General features: G+C 44.0%; 1 protein-coding gene across 2 annotated transcripts in view; it reads right to left on the bottom strand.

The window, feature by feature from the left end:
• Window positions 1–3,126: 3,126 nt before the first annotated feature.
• The window catches only part of setbp1 (SET binding protein 1), a 34,187-nt gene continuing 20,538 nt past the window's right edge, over window positions 3,127–16,775 (bottom strand). For both annotated transcript variants that reach the window (XM_029510368.1, XM_029510369.1), the window contains exons 3-7: window positions 15,667–16,091; window positions 13,339–15,276; window positions 13,034–13,241; window positions 11,879–12,941; window positions 3,127–8,054 (exon numbers count right to left, since the gene is read on the bottom strand). In XM_029510368.1, the coding sequence (XP_029366228.1) occupies window positions 7,549–8,054; window positions 11,879–12,941; window positions 13,034–13,241; window positions 13,339–15,276; window positions 15,667–16,091 (4,140 nt within the window). In that variant the 3' untranslated portion in view covers window positions 3,127–7,548. The remainder of the gene's footprint in view (window positions 8,055–11,878; window positions 12,942–13,033; window positions 13,242–13,338; window positions 15,277–15,666; window positions 16,092–16,775) is intronic.

The raw sequence follows: 16,775 nt of genomic DNA, 5'->3' as shown, positions 1-16,775 counted from the left end.
AACAGAAATGCATAAACATTTTATGCGTTTTTTTCTCCTCCAGTATATTTGTGAATGTGTCTTATCTGCTGCTTTGACCTCAGTGAGAGAGGTGCTGCTCTCTGCTCTCTTGCTGTGAAGCTGCACTGATGCGTTTCGCCACCAGATGGTGTCTCCCTTTGCTGCCATCACTGCTGTGGAGCTAGAGGGAGGCAAGAGAGGACAGTGGTGCCTTTACATGTTGCCCGCTCTATCCATCTTCATAAACACAAGCAATAGTCATCGTCTGAAAATACCAACAGAGATAAATTGAGGGGATGCTTGGTTACGCACTTCCTGGCTAGTTGGCTTGGACTAAGGGACTATCTGTTGTTGTAAATTTATGGCTCTCTCTGTTGTTGTTGGTGGTCTGTGTGGCTTTGGATGTGACAAAATGACAAAGAGTCACTGATATGCATTAGCATTCACTTATGCATCTGGATTCCGAATCAGCAGTGCTAATATTTGAAGAGAAGAATAAACAATTATGGATGAAATTGCTCCATAAACGTTTCAGAATAAGCTGCGTCACTTTTGAGAGTCTTCTTTTTGTGCTTTTGGGCTGAGGGGACACTGCAGTTTAGGACAGAAACAGCAGTGGTGAGAGTTATAAAGAATAACATCAATAGCTTTGATTAAAAAAATATTCAAATGCCATTCTGTGACTATTCAAGCAGGTTCCTGGTCTTACTCTTGAAAGCAATGTTAACAGAAAAGGGAAATGCTCCAATGTGGGATAAATGAAGGGCTAAACGTAATGTAACTAAAAATTAAAAGAGTCGTTCTAGAAGTAAAGAGGTTGTGGTTCATAATAGCTGATAGGTAATATAGTTTTTGGCATAGAGATGGAACTGCCAAAAGTCAACATAAACACTTGTGGTTTACAGCGAGAGACTTGAAGACTTGAAGCCCTTTGTCAGCAAAACTGGGCAGAGACCAAGAGCAACAAAGCAGAGTCTGCTCCTTTTTTCCCCACAAACTTGTCCGCTTGTCTTCCAGCATGTGTTTCAGGACAGATGCTGCGGTAAATCACAGATTTATGCAGATTTGAGGAAGTGGGCAATTTGGGAGGAACAATCAACAAGTTGAGACCATTGGCCCACCCACTGCAACTATGACACACTTCAAAGCTCCTTCAAAGTGCAATTGCCCAGTATTTGGTGGTCATTGGGCTTTTGTTGAACTGTGGTTAGATGTCTGTGCCCAACCAGAGGGAATTGCTTTATATCCAGTACTTCTGCCTTTTGCTGGCATATGTCAGCAGCTGTAAAAAAAGAAAATAAACCTTTACTGTGTTGGCTGTATGTACTCTAATTTTCTTAGCATAATGTAAGAACATAATCACAATGAAATGAAAAAGAAAATATTTATTTTACAATGTCTTTATATGCAAGGTCCCTAAGTATAACTCTTAACAACAAGATGATGGACATGAAAAGAGCTCCAACATAAGTAATGTATCAACTTTCTTGTATTAGCACAAACACACAAAAAGAGTTCTTTACCTTATTAAGGATGGGCATACATCATGATCTCCAAACAAATGCCCAAAGTCATCACCATTCAGCACACTGGTTCATTTTAGGACTGCCCCTGCCCTGAATCCTCAATTCGAGGGGAGACTGGTCCAGAAAGATTTGTTGAAGGGCTGAGGGCCTCCTTTTTTTTTTTTTTTTGAAAACTTTTACCTTAGAATGTAGCTTGTTTGAGAGTAGAGAGGAAAGAGAGGAGAGGGGAGTTTGAGAGTAGTAAACCTACAGCCCCCAGCTAAGCCCCTCTATTTATCAGCCCTGTCCTCCTCACACACTCTGAGTACAATGCTCTACCACTAAAATCCCTGATACCAGAACCACTGATCCAGTCCTTCAGATATTTAGTTCTTTATTTATTTTCAAATGTTCCTATGAATGCAAACATTTCACAGCAAGTTAATAAGCAGTACGTAGGACATTAAAAAAAAAAATTCTTCTGTCTGGCATGGGGGCTCCACCTACTGACCAGGTACAATATACTGTAGATTTACATTTTTAAAAAAGGTCTTGATTTTGCGTACTTTATGTAATGTCTGATAGATTCTCCTAATTTATTCCTGACCCCTTTGCAAAAAAAAACAACAAAAAAATAAAACAGTTGGTAAACCCTTGCTTGTCAGATTTCATCTCCACCTCTCAGTAATAATGGTGTTGTATATGTTTCAATAAATCCTTGTACCTGGAGTTTGTGGAAAACCATGTAACTACACAAGAGCTGAGAAACTCTGTGCATTGGACACATTGTGTTTTTCATGTGAGGGGAGCTCTGGCTCAACAGTACATCCGTCACGACGGATGTGTTTCACAGTGCTGTTTCACCGTGATCTATTTCATCCTCCCTCTCATGCAGGAGGTGGAGTGGGGCCATGTGGGCTCATTCAGAGGCATCAGAAGAGAGCGATTTGGGTGCAGACCCACTGCAGCCCTGACTTCCACAGAGGGGGGATTTTTCAGCACAGCACCAGCGATGCCAGCGGCTCCATCAGCACCACTAGATACTCTGAGACACATTTGGGCAGCTCACCCTGCAACCATGGTAACAGAAGAATTTTACTAGTTGGCAGCAGCCAATAGTGGGGCACTTCCCACTTTGCTCCGGCCAATAAGAGAGGAGCCTGCAACCCAGCCCACCTAGAGCCTAAAGTGATGGGCTATTGCAGGAGCGATTTAGAGATGTAGGCTTGGCTAATGAAGAAGTAAGAGAGTGAGAGTGTGTGAGTGTGCGTGAGTGTGCGCAACCGAGTGAGGCTGTAGCATAATCTGATCAGAGGATTTCCTCTGTTTTAACTGAGCAGAGCAGACACATTGTGTAGTAGTCATTCACTGGGACCGTCTGACATTCAGTACCTACAGTGCAGTAAGCCCTCCTGTCAGTTCGCTCCCACACACATTTGCATGCCTGCTGCACACACTCACACACCAGCTCTTATTGTAGGATAAGTTCTCATCCTTATCTCGGCATGTGATGTAGCAGTTTTTTTGTGTTTGTTTGATTTTGATTTTTTTTTTTTTTTAGGCAATCAGAGCTTTAAATTTGATTGTTTTACTCCGGAATAAACAAACATGTGCCACAATAAACTGTCAATAAAGTCATTTATTATTTCACACAATGGATAACATGAACAACTTCAACTGTAGTTCTTCTTAATAAGTGCTCAATGCTGCCAGCCAACAGAAGCATAGCAAAAGAATGAGCTTTTCTTTCTGAGGAAAGAGAAAAAAAAACAAACAAAAAAACAAAAACAAACAAAACAAATAATAAAAAAAAAAGAACAAAAAAGCCTACAAGATCATGGAAGATAAACATGACCAAAAGCATGCCAGCGGACATGGATATACATATATATTGCAGGTATATATGTGCTTAAGACATATATCTGTATGCCAGCAAATGCAAATACAAAATATATGTGTACATTTACACATACATACTGTGATATATGCATATGCATGCGCATCTAGTATTTACTCTATATGTCAAATATTTGCAGTTTTTAATATTCATACAATGTACAAAAATGCTTCATGAATTAAAAAATTCATTACAAAAAGAAACATATCAAACAATGTACAAGTCTTGCTCCAAATTCAATTGAAATTCAACTTTCGGCTTGTCTAAAATATTTATGCATACAATCAAGTTGAGCATGCAAATAAAGGAAACCCACTCTAGAAAAAGGTTCAAATTCACTATGTATACAAACTAAAATATGCCCACACTGTTAGAAGAGCTCACTTTGTGCTCTAAAGAAGTACATTTATTGGTTTTCAATGCTTCATCTGCACTTTCAGCTTTGAACAACATTATAGCTTAGAACTGTGACGTATGCTGTAAGGATGACAACATGTACATTTATGAGGCTCTGTCTCACGTGACCCCTCACTCCATTTGTAGGACACTCATCACAGCATGCTACATAGGGAATGGAGGTGGTGATCAAAATTTAGGTGCCATTATATCTCATCCTAGTTGTTGAAGGGAACTGGTAAACATGGACTACAGTAAGTACACCCCAACGGCTGATTTAAGGTCAAACACTGCTGCGCTGCCCTTGATGCTAGCACCAAAGATAAGGTAAAAGAGCCTTACATCAGTTTTTAGGATTCTCCTGCAGCCACTGGCCCAGATTTGCTGCTAAATATAATACAACAACAGTGACCTTGAACCCTATTCACAGCCACATCCCCTTTGCAGTCTCTGTGTTGAGTGAAAGCTCTGGATTAGGACAATACTTGTCAGTGTTAGAAGGCACCGGAGCATTGGCTGGTAGGAGAGACAGACAGGACAGACAACACCTTAGGTCTTTAACTCTTACATCAGAGACCACTGACTGACCACAGTATGGAGAAGTAAGCTGCCAAGCATTTAGTCTCTGCACCTCATGGACCACATACTTAAGACCTCATCTTCATCACAACAGACTGCAGACCCACCAAAGGTCATCTAGCAAAGCAAGATTAAGCACACTAACGTTAGGACGAGTGTATTTTTGGCTGTTTCCTCTGAGAACCCCCCATCCCACCCCCGCACACACACACAACCCTCTTGCTTACTCTACACGCTACTGCAAAGCCCCGACTAACTGCAGGCAAAAAAGCCAAAAGTCAGTGGGGATTCCTATTTTTGGTCAATTGCACTACAGTGGGGTTTGTATTCTCCAAAAGCCATTTCAGGGTGTGATAAGGCAAGTTATTTTAGCATTCTGTGTAATTTAACAGACTGGAACAATGAATGTCAGTGTACAGCAGAATTTGTCATATACGAAAATGAATTTAGGCTTCGATTTCTGTACGTTTTCTTGGGTCTTGAGCAGTCTTAACTGAGAGAGAAGGTCTACTGTGGTTTTAGGAGACAGTCCCCGCATCGCTGAGCCCAACCAGTATCCATGCAGGATGGAGATACTAACATTATTTACAACAAACACTTCAATACTGTAGTTTTACATCTGGTTAAGGCTGTACTGCATAGAGCTGCAGTAACTATAATTTTCATGAAATGATAGTCACTTTCTGCACAACTTATTACAAATTATTACTGGTATTATTCACAATTCTTGTTACATGAATTCATTTTATTCAGTAAATAAGACCACTTATTTCTCTTTGTCGAAGGGTGGACCCAGAACAGAAATTCCTCTTAAGGTCATTGCCAGGCACGGCCTGATGCATAGCAAACAACAATGTATTAGAATGTGGTTTCCATGACAAGCTCCCCTGTTCCCCCTCCGCCAAGTGCCTAACTAGTTAAATGTTGTCAATGACTAGTTAAACACTGGGCAGAGCAAGTGATCTTCAAACATATATCAGGGACACTGAGTCCAATCAATTCTGCTGGATAGACACACATCTGATATGGTGGACGTTCCTGTTCTCACCACTGCTGTGAGGCAGCGTGTGAAGGCCAGTACGTCATGTGTGTTTAATACTGTAACATCATATCTTCACCAGTCCAGTCGTCCTAGTTCTGTTATGATGATATGGGTCAGAAAACTAGAAGGCAGCTGAGAGAGCGACTTGGTTCCCGGCGACAGAGGATGCTGACTATGGAAGCTGTGAAGGGACATGGGCAGTGTCAGGGTTCAGATGACTAAGACACATGCATCATATACACAATCATGAATATTTAGGGAAAAATTTCTGGGGCACTCTTTGCCCGCGGGTTATTCCTCAGGTCAAATAGAAATTGGTGAGAGAAAGAAACATAAGGCACAAGTTGAACTGCTGCAACTGAGAATCCCACCCCGCACGAAGAAACAATCTCCTGAAACGAAACTTAAAGAGAGTTGCCAAAGAAACATTGATCCATTGCTTATATTCTGAAATACTTATTTGAGAAAATACCAACCACTATCCAAAGCCACAGATACTGTAGATAGAGTTTAACAAAGGCTTAACATATTGACAGAAAATCATAGATGGCTACATTCTAGAGCGCACGTAGGAATGCTTTACATTGGTGCCAACATGGTGGAGAGTTTGTCAAACTCAGATTTAGATTATTTTAAATAACACCTCCTTACACTGAATACTGAGACTTTGGTTTCTAAACCTAAATACTAGATTTACTTTCCAAAAATATTTCCAAGGATATGGATTGAAAATCATGTAAAGTAGAAAGACTGGGATTCGCTTTTCAAAACACTGACAGAAAGCCCTCCTCTGCTGAAGAGTCCAATCACGATTCAGACTGGGGCTTCAGTTTGACGCTTTTGGCTGCGCAGCCTGCATATACAAATTGATTAAAATAATGCATGCTCTCTGGAATGGATATCCACACCATCAAAGGCCAAAACATAAGGCTGGAACAAGCATGTAAGTGCTGCATTTGATTGATGCAAGTGTATGGTTTTTCATAGTGCATTAAACCAATTTTAAGGTTTACCAAAAACACACCTGATATTCCTCCTCTATGCAATGCCCCCTGGATATAAACACAATAATGAGTGTATGAATGAATACATATGGTTCTTTTTGTCTGAAAACAAACTTGTTTTGAGTCGCACCCATGTCTGTTTTTGGTTATAAAACAATACACAACTTTTATTGTCTATGGTACAACAATTCTATTTGATATACTGTATGCCAGTACATGTCTGTGAGCTGGTTTCCCATTGTACAAGGCAGGCAACAGTGGATTGTGTTTCTATGTACAGTCTGGGACAGTCTCATCCACCATATTGCCTTCATGTCACTGTCCAGGACAGGCCTGAGCAGGGAGGAAGAAATAAATGGGACAGGGGGGAAAGGGTTCTGAGGGGAGGACAAGCAATTGGAGATGTAAAACATGACTGGGAGTAGATGAGAGTACAAAGCGAGACAGCTGAGTGGCATGCACCAGGGAGGGCCTAAGAATTGAAGCAGGGACAGAGATCTGAGGGAGAGGAGCTGCCAGGAAGTATGAGATACTTCTCAGAGAGAGTGAGAGAGAGGAGGGAAAAAAAAAAAGGTACAAATTCAGGGTGGGAGCAAAACAGGGATAAGTATTAGGTTAAGGTGGCTTAATTACTGCTGTGTTATTCCACGTTTGACAAGCTTCCTCAGAAAGGCAAAAATAAGCAGAGCTGCACAGTTTTATATTAACCATTCCCCCTTCCCCTTGCTGGTAAATATATGGCTAAAGCCACATTCAGATACAGTATCATAAAGTACCGTACACATCACTGTATCAGATACATAAAGAATCACATAATATCCTACACTATCATATCACACACGTTTATAGCATCAGATTCTGTATCAAATAGTACCATTTAGTGCCATTGTAAATTAAGGTCCAACAAATCCTTGAAAGGCTCATGTCTGGTCGGGTTTAGCCAACAGAGTGATGGCACCAGAAGTGCTCCTTCCTCCTGCTTCTCCACCGTAGTCCTCGCAACAAATCAAAGAGAAGAAACAAGTCAAAGTGCACAGAGGAGGCACTGCATCTCATCAGGTTGGATCAGCACTGACTCCATTGACCGCTCTCCACTCGGTTACGGAGTTGATATCTCCTGCAGGTCTATTGACTGGAAGGAGCCCATAATTCGTCCCTGCTGTGGCCCCTGCCTCTGCGTTTTCCTCCTTTGGCCAGTGGAGTCACAGAGCGGGCTTGATGCACCACTGTCTCAATTGTTGCTGAGATTGAATCGTGATTGGAGAACTCCAGTGGCTCGGGGCTCAAGTTTGGCCTGAGGCTCTGCCTACCTGGCAGGTCATCACACCTCTCCAGGACGGGCATCCCCAGAGTCCTCCCATCACCTCTCCTACTGGCCAAAATGTCCAAACCCCGACCATCAGCCCGATCTTCCTCTCTCCTATTAGTCGGTTCTGATTCCTCTAGGGGCTGCTTACGGGGCCGTCCAGGCCGTCTTTTGATGACATTGTTTCCTGTTTTGGCTTGTCGCTGCAGGCGCTTGGCACGGAGGATCTTCTGCACATGCTCAAAGTTCAAAGAATGCATTCTCCTGACGTCCTTCTGGATCTGCTCCACTTCACGACGTTTATACCTCCGCTTACTGGGAACACCTGGGAAAGGAGAGAGTGAGGATGAGTGAGGGGATACGACACAAGGTAAATAAATACCTCACAAGGTTTATAAAGAGAAAGGTTTTCATTCCAGCATGTCAGTCAAAATTAGCAGCCTTGGAAATGCCAGGAAAGACATTATGCCAATTTAGCTCATAGAGAGATTTTTTTTTTTTTGCTTCAAGAGCTTCCTGTTAATTTTGACATATTCATGTAAGCCTTTCAAAGCCCAGCTGAGCCAGGAGAGCAGATCCTATCCTGTAATTGTCTACTAGAGAGCAGCGAGGAGAGGGGAGAGGAGGAGATCCCATTCTGCTAGCAGGAAACCCACAGAAATGTCTCCTTTAACCATTTAATATGTCGCTACACAATAACAACCCTGTGCATCTGGGGGACAGGCTGCCAAAAAGCCAAACACACACATTGACACATTCATGTACATGCACATATTCACACAGACACAAATAAAAAAAAAAAAACAAAACACACATATGTGCTCACTCACATGCCCAACATGCACAAATAATGAATTCAATTCAGAATGGCTGAGCAGATGAAACTGAAGCCATATTGTTTCCTTCACACTGGTGAACTGGGCAGTATGCCCTTTACATGCTGTTCTATCCTTTCTGTTTTCCCTTCTCCCCATCACTCATTTTCTTTTCCCCTCCATTCTTCATGGGCAGCAATATGCTTCTCTCTAATTTTCAATTAAACTCGTAACACTACACCATTTCATTTCCTTCTCTATTTCAGAAACCTCTTCCTGGTCTTGGTTTGTATCTGTCATTCTTTTTGTTTCCCATCTCTGTCCCATTTCTTAGCTCCCCCCTCCTCTCTGTCTGGGCACTGTTCCCAGGGCTCAGACTGAGCCACAGCCAAAATGGAGGAAAAGCACAATCAGCCACCAGTCCCCAGGCAGCGTGCATACAACATGCTTGGTCTCTTTTCCTTGAGCTTTTACTCCTACTGCTGGATTCCCTAACCATCTCCTTTCTTCTTTTCCTCCAGGATCCTGCTGATATAGAGTAGCAGGTTTCTGAAGTGCTCTCACACATTAACGGCTGCGTTAAAACGGAATAGCTCTAAATTTTAGACACCAAATCTGGTGAAATCTGGGGTGAGGGAAAATGTGTAAAAAAAATAAAATAAAAGCGAAAGATACAAGAATTTATCTATTTACCCAATAATTAGGCATATTGGGCTTGAATATGTTACTGCTGTTTCCAAATGTTTCATATAGCTTTATTAAGTGCCAGAAAAAGAAGGAACATAAATGCCATTCAAAGTTTTTTCAACATATAAAAATATTAAATGGGAATTTTAAGTGACAATTAACAATAATAGATTGAATTGCTCAATGGTGAGCTGTTTGCTCATGAAGCAAGTGTAATGAATGATAAAGAGAGGCCTGACCGCCCTCCATTTAAAACTCAGAGGAAGAGCTGACTCTATTGTTGCTGAAGTATTCAGAGCAGACAGTGAAATTAGTCTAATGCAGAAAGCACTAAGTAGCAGTAGTTTATGAGCTGTACAGAAGTGTGCACACGCTACACTCACTCTCTCAAACGCACACACACACACTACAAAGTAGCAGAAGTTTATGAGCTGCATACACGGAACATAAAACCGGTGACCTTCAGCAGTGTGAGGGGCCGTATAGTACTGAGGACCTGTTTCTCTGTGGAATAGGAAGTCACCACAACACACAGACACATACTCCGACTAGGCTGAGACAAGGACTCTGACTGGAGAAAGTGATCCTTAACGTATATTATTTCATGTTTCTCCATAGAGGTACATGTTTGTGCTTAAACAAGCAATGTTACGCAAATACAATTTTTTATCAGATCAGTTTGAGATGAGCTGCTTTGGTGCAAATTTCCATGTGCGATTGCTGTCAGACACAGACATGCACGATGAAATCAAAGCATTTAAATCACCACAAACTAATTCTACAAGGAATGATTTACAAAAGCAGTTTCATGCTCAGATAATAATATGAATTTTGAATAAGTTACCTCATGCATGGGTGTCTATGAAGCTATCTTTGTGTATGAGAATGGGTCTATACCAGCATATATATATACACATATATATATGTATATATATGCGTGTGTGTGTAGCAGTGGAGCATGCATGCATATGCGCACGCGCGTATGTTTTAATTGGGCTAAAGCTGTGAAGTGAAGCAGTAAGTCATGCAAAGGGAGGGGCAGAGGGAATGGGGAAAAGAGAGGGTAATGGGGGAGCAAGGGGGAGGGGAGATGGGAAAGAAAGCAGAAAGAGAAAGGGAAGAAGGAAAGAGAGATACAAGGGGGAAGGGGAGGAAGAAGCTGAGGAACAAGGGGAAGTCATGTGGATGTAGAGAGTGAAAGGAGGAAATCAAGGGCAAAAACTGCACAAGCAAAACAAGGGGAAAAGGGAAGGACATGCAAAGTAGAAGAGGTATAACAGCACTGGAGGGATGTCGTTGGGGGGGAAGGGGGGTATAGGATGGGGGTGTAGGGGTAAGGGAGTGGGGTTGGGGGGTATATGAGTCATCCCTCCTGGATCCCCTGGGGTGGGGGGTGTATTCTAACTGAGCCCCTGGCTTCTCCTCCCCACCACTGGACTAGGCCCCAGTCATTAAACCCCTGGCTGCCAGCCAGCTCTTTTAACACAGGCAAGGGCCTTTTACGGCGCGTCTGTAGAAAATAAATCACACTGTGTGAATAATATATCTCTGGCAAAGGCATTGGCAGGAGAGAGGGAATGGAGGGTGGGAGGGGAGGAAGGAGAGATTGGTGAATTATAGTTGTCTCCATCCATGCATTACGTTCTCTCTATCCCCAGCCAGATGTGCTCAAAGACAGCAGAATACAGAATTTAACAAAACACACATTAGTTTGGTACTAGCCTGCCTCTTTGTCTGCTCTAAATCCTAATCATTTTGTACATATATGTTTATAAATAAGAACCACATTGATGAGCATGCTGAAATCTATATTTAAATGAGCTGAAAGCCCAGTTAACTCCGACAAATGATGTGATTTAAACTGTACTTCAGCAAAGCAAGACAACAGAATAATGGTGTGGTTATTACTTATTACACCAAGTACGCCAAAATTAACTGTACTGAAGCTTTCCACTTCTAATTCACTTTGTATAAAAGCATCTGCCAAACGAATAGATGTAAATATAAATGCATAAGACAATCACTTTTTTGGAAACATGCCACTGATTTAGCTATGTCATCAGTTCTACAACTACAAATGGCTTGAGATGGCATGTATACGTCTTGTCTCTTGTCTTGGGCTCACTGAGCAGTTTGAACATCCAGCGTTCCTAACAGGGAGCAATGAATGTGCACAAAACAGCTCACCAGCTAAATTTATGATCATGCGAGTGATGAAGAAGACAACACATTTTTAAAGCACTACTGTGTGCCGTAGATGTTCTTGTTAGTGGCTCTCTTTTGCCTCACAATTGGATCTGTAATGAGTTCCTGTGTTCTTACTGTTACACTTCCTACTGGCGCTTCATAATATTAGTTTACTGCAACTGAAACATGCACGACTTTTAATCTGGTTAGGTTACTGGATGTCTCATCTTAAGTGAACTGGTCAGGAAAAGGCAGGAAAGAAACAGGTGGTGGTACACTCTGGGTGATCGCAAACCGCCAACACATCATCAAAATATAGGACTCATTTTACCAGGCCACTCCTTGCCAAAGGAAAAAACTATTCCTAATTTCATAGTTTCTATTCATAACAAATGAGCACTGAGCTCTCTTGTAAATAAGGTTTAAATGGACAGGTAATCCTGCTGTAAAAAGGTCTTACCAGTGAGGGAGGGACTGGAGCACTTGTTCATCTGTCCCGGTTCCTGCCTGGCAGTTTGGAATGACATTAAGCCCTGCTCTCCAAACACAGCGAGCCTCGTCTTCCTGCTCCTCCCACTACAATCGTCCTCCCGTGACCCCAAGAAGAGGTCAGACGCTGATTCCGATCGCTGCGATTGGCTACTGTAGCTGCTCATGAAGCTGTTTATTGGCTGTCCAGTCTGACGGGAGCGGAACTGGCTGTCAGCAAGAGAGTGTGTGGACAGCTGGTCCGACTCAAACATCCCTAAGCTGGATCCCAGGCTTGAGCCTCTAACACTGACCCTCTGCTTCTCCAGATGCTTTGAAGAGCCCTGACTGGACGGGTCTCTCCTGTCACTCAGCATGCTGAGACGTGCAGTGGTCTTGGCTCCACTGAAAAGCCCACCCAACTCCTGTCGGTCTCGTGGTGAGAGGAGGGGTTCATCCTTGTGCTTATGTTTGTGCTTGTGCTTCCTCTTATGGATGCGAACTCCTGCAAGACTACCTGCGCTGCCACTACCCAGGCCCCCGAGGCCCTCTCCTCTTACAGAGGGCCCCTGGAGTGGGCCAGTAGCGCTGCGAAGCTTGGCCCCTGGCTGGAGCTTAGAGTGTCCACTGGAGTGGAAAGCCTTGGGCGGGGGGACAGCAGGCCTCATGAAGGGAGATGGAGGTGCAGGTCCTAGAGAGTGGTGAGGCAGGTAAAAGGGGGGAGCAGGGGGAAAGTAGCCCAGACTCAGAGGAGATGCGTAAGGCATCGCATATGGTGCATAGAAATTTCCCCCTGCCAGCGGATAACCATATCCTTGAACAAAAGGCAGCTTTGACGTGATTGGCTCGCTGGCTTTGGCTGGACGACCGCGTCTCCTCTTTGCCTTCAGATCGGCACTCCTGCGGAGGTACGAGCTGGAATCGCATGGGTAGGAGTCATAGGTAACTGGATAGTAATGATGGAAGTTGAGACGGAATATTGAGGGATATGGGTGCTGAGGGTAGCAGGTGTACCTTCGGTGGGACACTCGCAGCTGTTGGAGCTTTAATACAACCTATAGAGAGGTCAAGGAGAGGAAATATTTAGGCAAACAACCCGCTTGCATAGTGTGATGTTTATTTATTTATTTATTAAAGTGTCTCTAACCTCTTCCAGCTCAGAGAGAAAATGAAGATGATCCCTGCTCTGTAAGCACTTCCTCTTCCGCCGATGATGCTTTTGCTTTTTTTCCTGTTGTGACAAGAAGTTGTCAACAGCGGTGACTTGCCTCTCACAGCGTGTTCTGCTGCCCCTGTTGGATGCTTCCAGGGCTGCTGCCTCCACAGCCTCAAACCCACACAGATCAAATGAGTACCTGCATGAACACAACATAAGACAGAGAGTTAAGTCTGAAACGTAAAACAACGGAAAGTTAAAGAAAGGTGAAAGAGCGTGGTGGTAGTGTGCTGTACCTGCGTCGGGAGGCAGGACCCTTCTCAGTTTGATCTGAGGTGCTGTTGTTATCTGTCCCAATCCCGCTGTCACTTGGAATAGTCTCCTCACTGTGGGACTCACTGATGGGGGAAAGGGTTACCTCCTTCACTGACGCTCCCTCTGACAAGTGAGAGGGTGAATTGGCCAGGAGACGTGGAGGAGACAGTTTCCACCCCCCAGAGAGGAAACCCCTGCTCGGTGTCTTGGAGGGCAGAGCAGAGATGGGCTGCAGGCTGGGCATCGTGGCATCAGAGTGGCTGGCTCTCATGGATGGAGCACTGGAGCAGGGAGATGAGGAAGGCACTACAGGGTTCTCATAGAGACTGGTGGAGACAGACATGGGGGGCTTGTCCCTAGTGGTCTGAGGGAGGTTGGAGCCTTGGGTTTCTGCTCTTGGTTTCCGCCCTCTCTTCTTGCCAATGTAGATAGTTCCTCTCTTGCTGACATTAATCTGTTTTCCCAACCGAGCCTCAATGGTGGATGCCATGGCACTCATAGCTGAGGTAACAGGGGAAGAGGATGACTTCAGGGCTAGGGTGCCATTCGGACTGGTACCTGAAAGGATCTCATTCAGGATGCTTTGCATTTTCCCAAGCTTCAGCTTGTTCACTGGCCTGGAGTAGCCCCTGCCACGCTTTAGTTTCAGACTGTTAGAATTGGCGCTGGTGCTTGTGGATGTCATTTGCATTAATGTGTTTAGTGTGTGTGTCTTCTTCCTACGATTCAGCATTGCAGATGTTTCCTGTGCGAGTGGGCTTGGAGGAGAAGTAGAGGTACCCTCATGGATAGTCTCCACTGTTAGGAGTGGCTGTTTCTTGGGGCGCCCTCGTTTCCTCTTAACTGGTGTGTGGACTGTCAGGCTGTCAGTGTTGGTATAAAGGGGACTGGAGGGGGTGATGGGAAAGGCTGATGGTGGGTCGGTTAGGGCCGAGGGACTATGCCGGTTCTCTCTCTGGGGCGACATGAGGCTGGCATGGCTTTTAGCTTTCAGGTAGGACCATCGGTCCTTGGCCTTGCTTGCTCTTGAACTGGCCGTGGAGCTGGTGCTGTGGCTGGGGCTTGGACTCAGGGCTGCCCTGGGTCTTGGGCTGGGAATAGGGCTGATGTTAGCCCTGGGTTTAGGGCTGGGGCTTGGACTTATGCTGGCCCTGGGACTGGGGCTGGGATTCGGACTAGGAAGTCTTGGATTGGTATTAAGACTGGGTTTGTTGATGAGATTATGAATTGATTCTCTGTGTTTGAGGGACTCTGTGCTCATCTTAGGACGTCCCAGAGGGTTCTTTTTCATTCTGTTTGCACTCAGAGCTGACTCTGGGTCAGTCCCACTCGTAACTGTCTCCCCTCTTTCTGCCCTGTCTGCTCTTTCTCCTTTTTCTCTTTTATCTCCCTTATCTGCTCTCTCTACCTTTTCTGTCTTCTCTCCACTGACATCGGCCTGACTCATGAGTCGAGAATCATTTTTATGAGTCTCCATCTTATGTGCTACTTTGGGTTCTGGGGGCCCAGGCTGGTGTTTTTCAGTAGTGTCAGGGTCTTGTCTTTGCTGTGATAGCTCCTCTATAGAAAATGACTCGTCAAAAGAGGGCCTCCTCCGCCTTTTCCTTCCTTTGCCATCCTCTGACAGCGTGTGCAACCCCCTGTCTTCTTCATCTCCTCTCCTCCCAGCGATTGTTCGTTCTCTTTCCTCCTTTCTCCTTTCCTCCCTTTCCTCGTGGAACCGCTCAGCTGTCTCTTCTTGCCTGTACTTCTGCCTCTCCTCTGAGTTACTTGGGCTTTCTGATCCTTTCTCTGTTTGTCTTCCCCAAGGTGTATCAGCACTGTGAGGGTTATAGTGCATCCTCTGGGAGTCTTTTCTGCCATACTTCCTCTTGATGTTTCCAAAGAGCTGTTCGCTGACCTCTTGCAAGCCCCTGCCCCTGAAGAGAGATATACAGAAAAAAAGAGTAAGTGTGAAATAGAAGAAGAAATGGAAACAGTATTTTGAATTTAGAAGATTAACAATTTTTTTTTGTGCAACCATAAATAGCATCTCCAGAAGACTTTCATGATCATGATGTTTTCATCTCAGTTGAGCCTGATTAAGTCTTTTCATAAAAACAGTGTTTATGTGGTCAGTTATTCAGCAATATATTGTGATTTCTGAATTATGCATCATCCGATTTTTTTCTTTGACAAATGAATATTTAGTTTTTTTTTTAAGCACACATTTTTATCGACTTTCCTTCATTGCCTGTATAGAGTGCGCAGTACTTTTGGTTGGTGTGTGTCTCCTGATAAGATCAACTACACATCAAAACGAAGCACACCTGCTGAGAGAGGTCAAGTTGAGAATACTAGCATCTGTAACCACTGGCAACTGCAGGTCTGGAGTCAGGGATCTCTGAGGTGAGGGGCTTCGTGCCGCTGTTCGTGAGAAAGGTTGGGTTGGGTCAAGCAAAGTGCTCCTACTGGCTCCTGCCAAGTCTCTGGCCGGCTCAGAATCTGTAGGATTGGCTGGGGACACAGTAGGTGCCGTAGACGTGATCCAGTCCGGATTGATTTGGTGTTGATGAGCATGCGTGTGTTGGACTTGCTGTGTGAGGGTGTGCTGCGTGTTCTGCTGTGCATGTGAGAGTGTGTGTGCTGGAAGGAGGGAGCTGCGAAGCTGGTGTTTGGGCGGTGTGTGATCCCCCAGTAGTTGCAGCAGGCCTCCTTCTCTCTGCTCAGGCATTCTGAACTGGCGCTCATATGTCTGGAGACAAGAGAAGAGAGACACAAAGGCTGGTTACTACATACACAGCACAATCACAAGATGGCTTTATTTAGCTGCAGGGATTGACAAATGATATGATGATAATGATAATGTGATCATAAAACTAAGACTACTCCATTTCCTGTCTTCATAACATCAGCCTATCTTAACAGAGATAATACTTATGCAGCAGAGCGTCCAGATCTGCATTCATTTTTTTTGTCAGTGCATATAAAATCTGTGATTTGTTGTACTCTAATGTGACATTCTTCCCTTTTCACTGCAGGACAGAAGCTTTTAATATGTCTTGTGTGCATGAGCAAACAGTGTGCAACAAAACAAAAGGCTTGCTTACAGAGCAATTAAATTCCTGTGGCAAGGATGTTGCATGCTGTGAGGGCTAGGGATTGGAGTTGGGGGTGTCTGCCTGCGAACAGTATTTAGCACAGTAGCCCAGCTCAGCTGTACACACCTAACACTGTCACAGTGTAGGCAATATATGTCTTAAAACTGGCATAATGTTTCTAAAATTTTCCACATTTATGAAGCCAACTTTTCCCTCACTGCACATTTAACTTTTGACAGTGTAGGACTGAAAATGCCAAAGTGTGATATACTGTTCTTGACAACATAACCCTGCTTAATGTATCACTGCTGCATAATCACTGTACTGTGTGAAGATGA

This window comes from Echeneis naucrates, chromosome 9, assembly GCF_900963305.1.
Source record: "Echeneis naucrates chromosome 9, fEcheNa1.1, whole genome shotgun sequence".
NCBI lineage: Eukaryota > Metazoa > Chordata > Actinopteri > Carangiformes > Echeneidae > Echeneis > Echeneis naucrates.
Note: the sequence above shows the minus strand (reverse complement) of the source record. Positions and strands in the feature narration are given on the sequence as shown.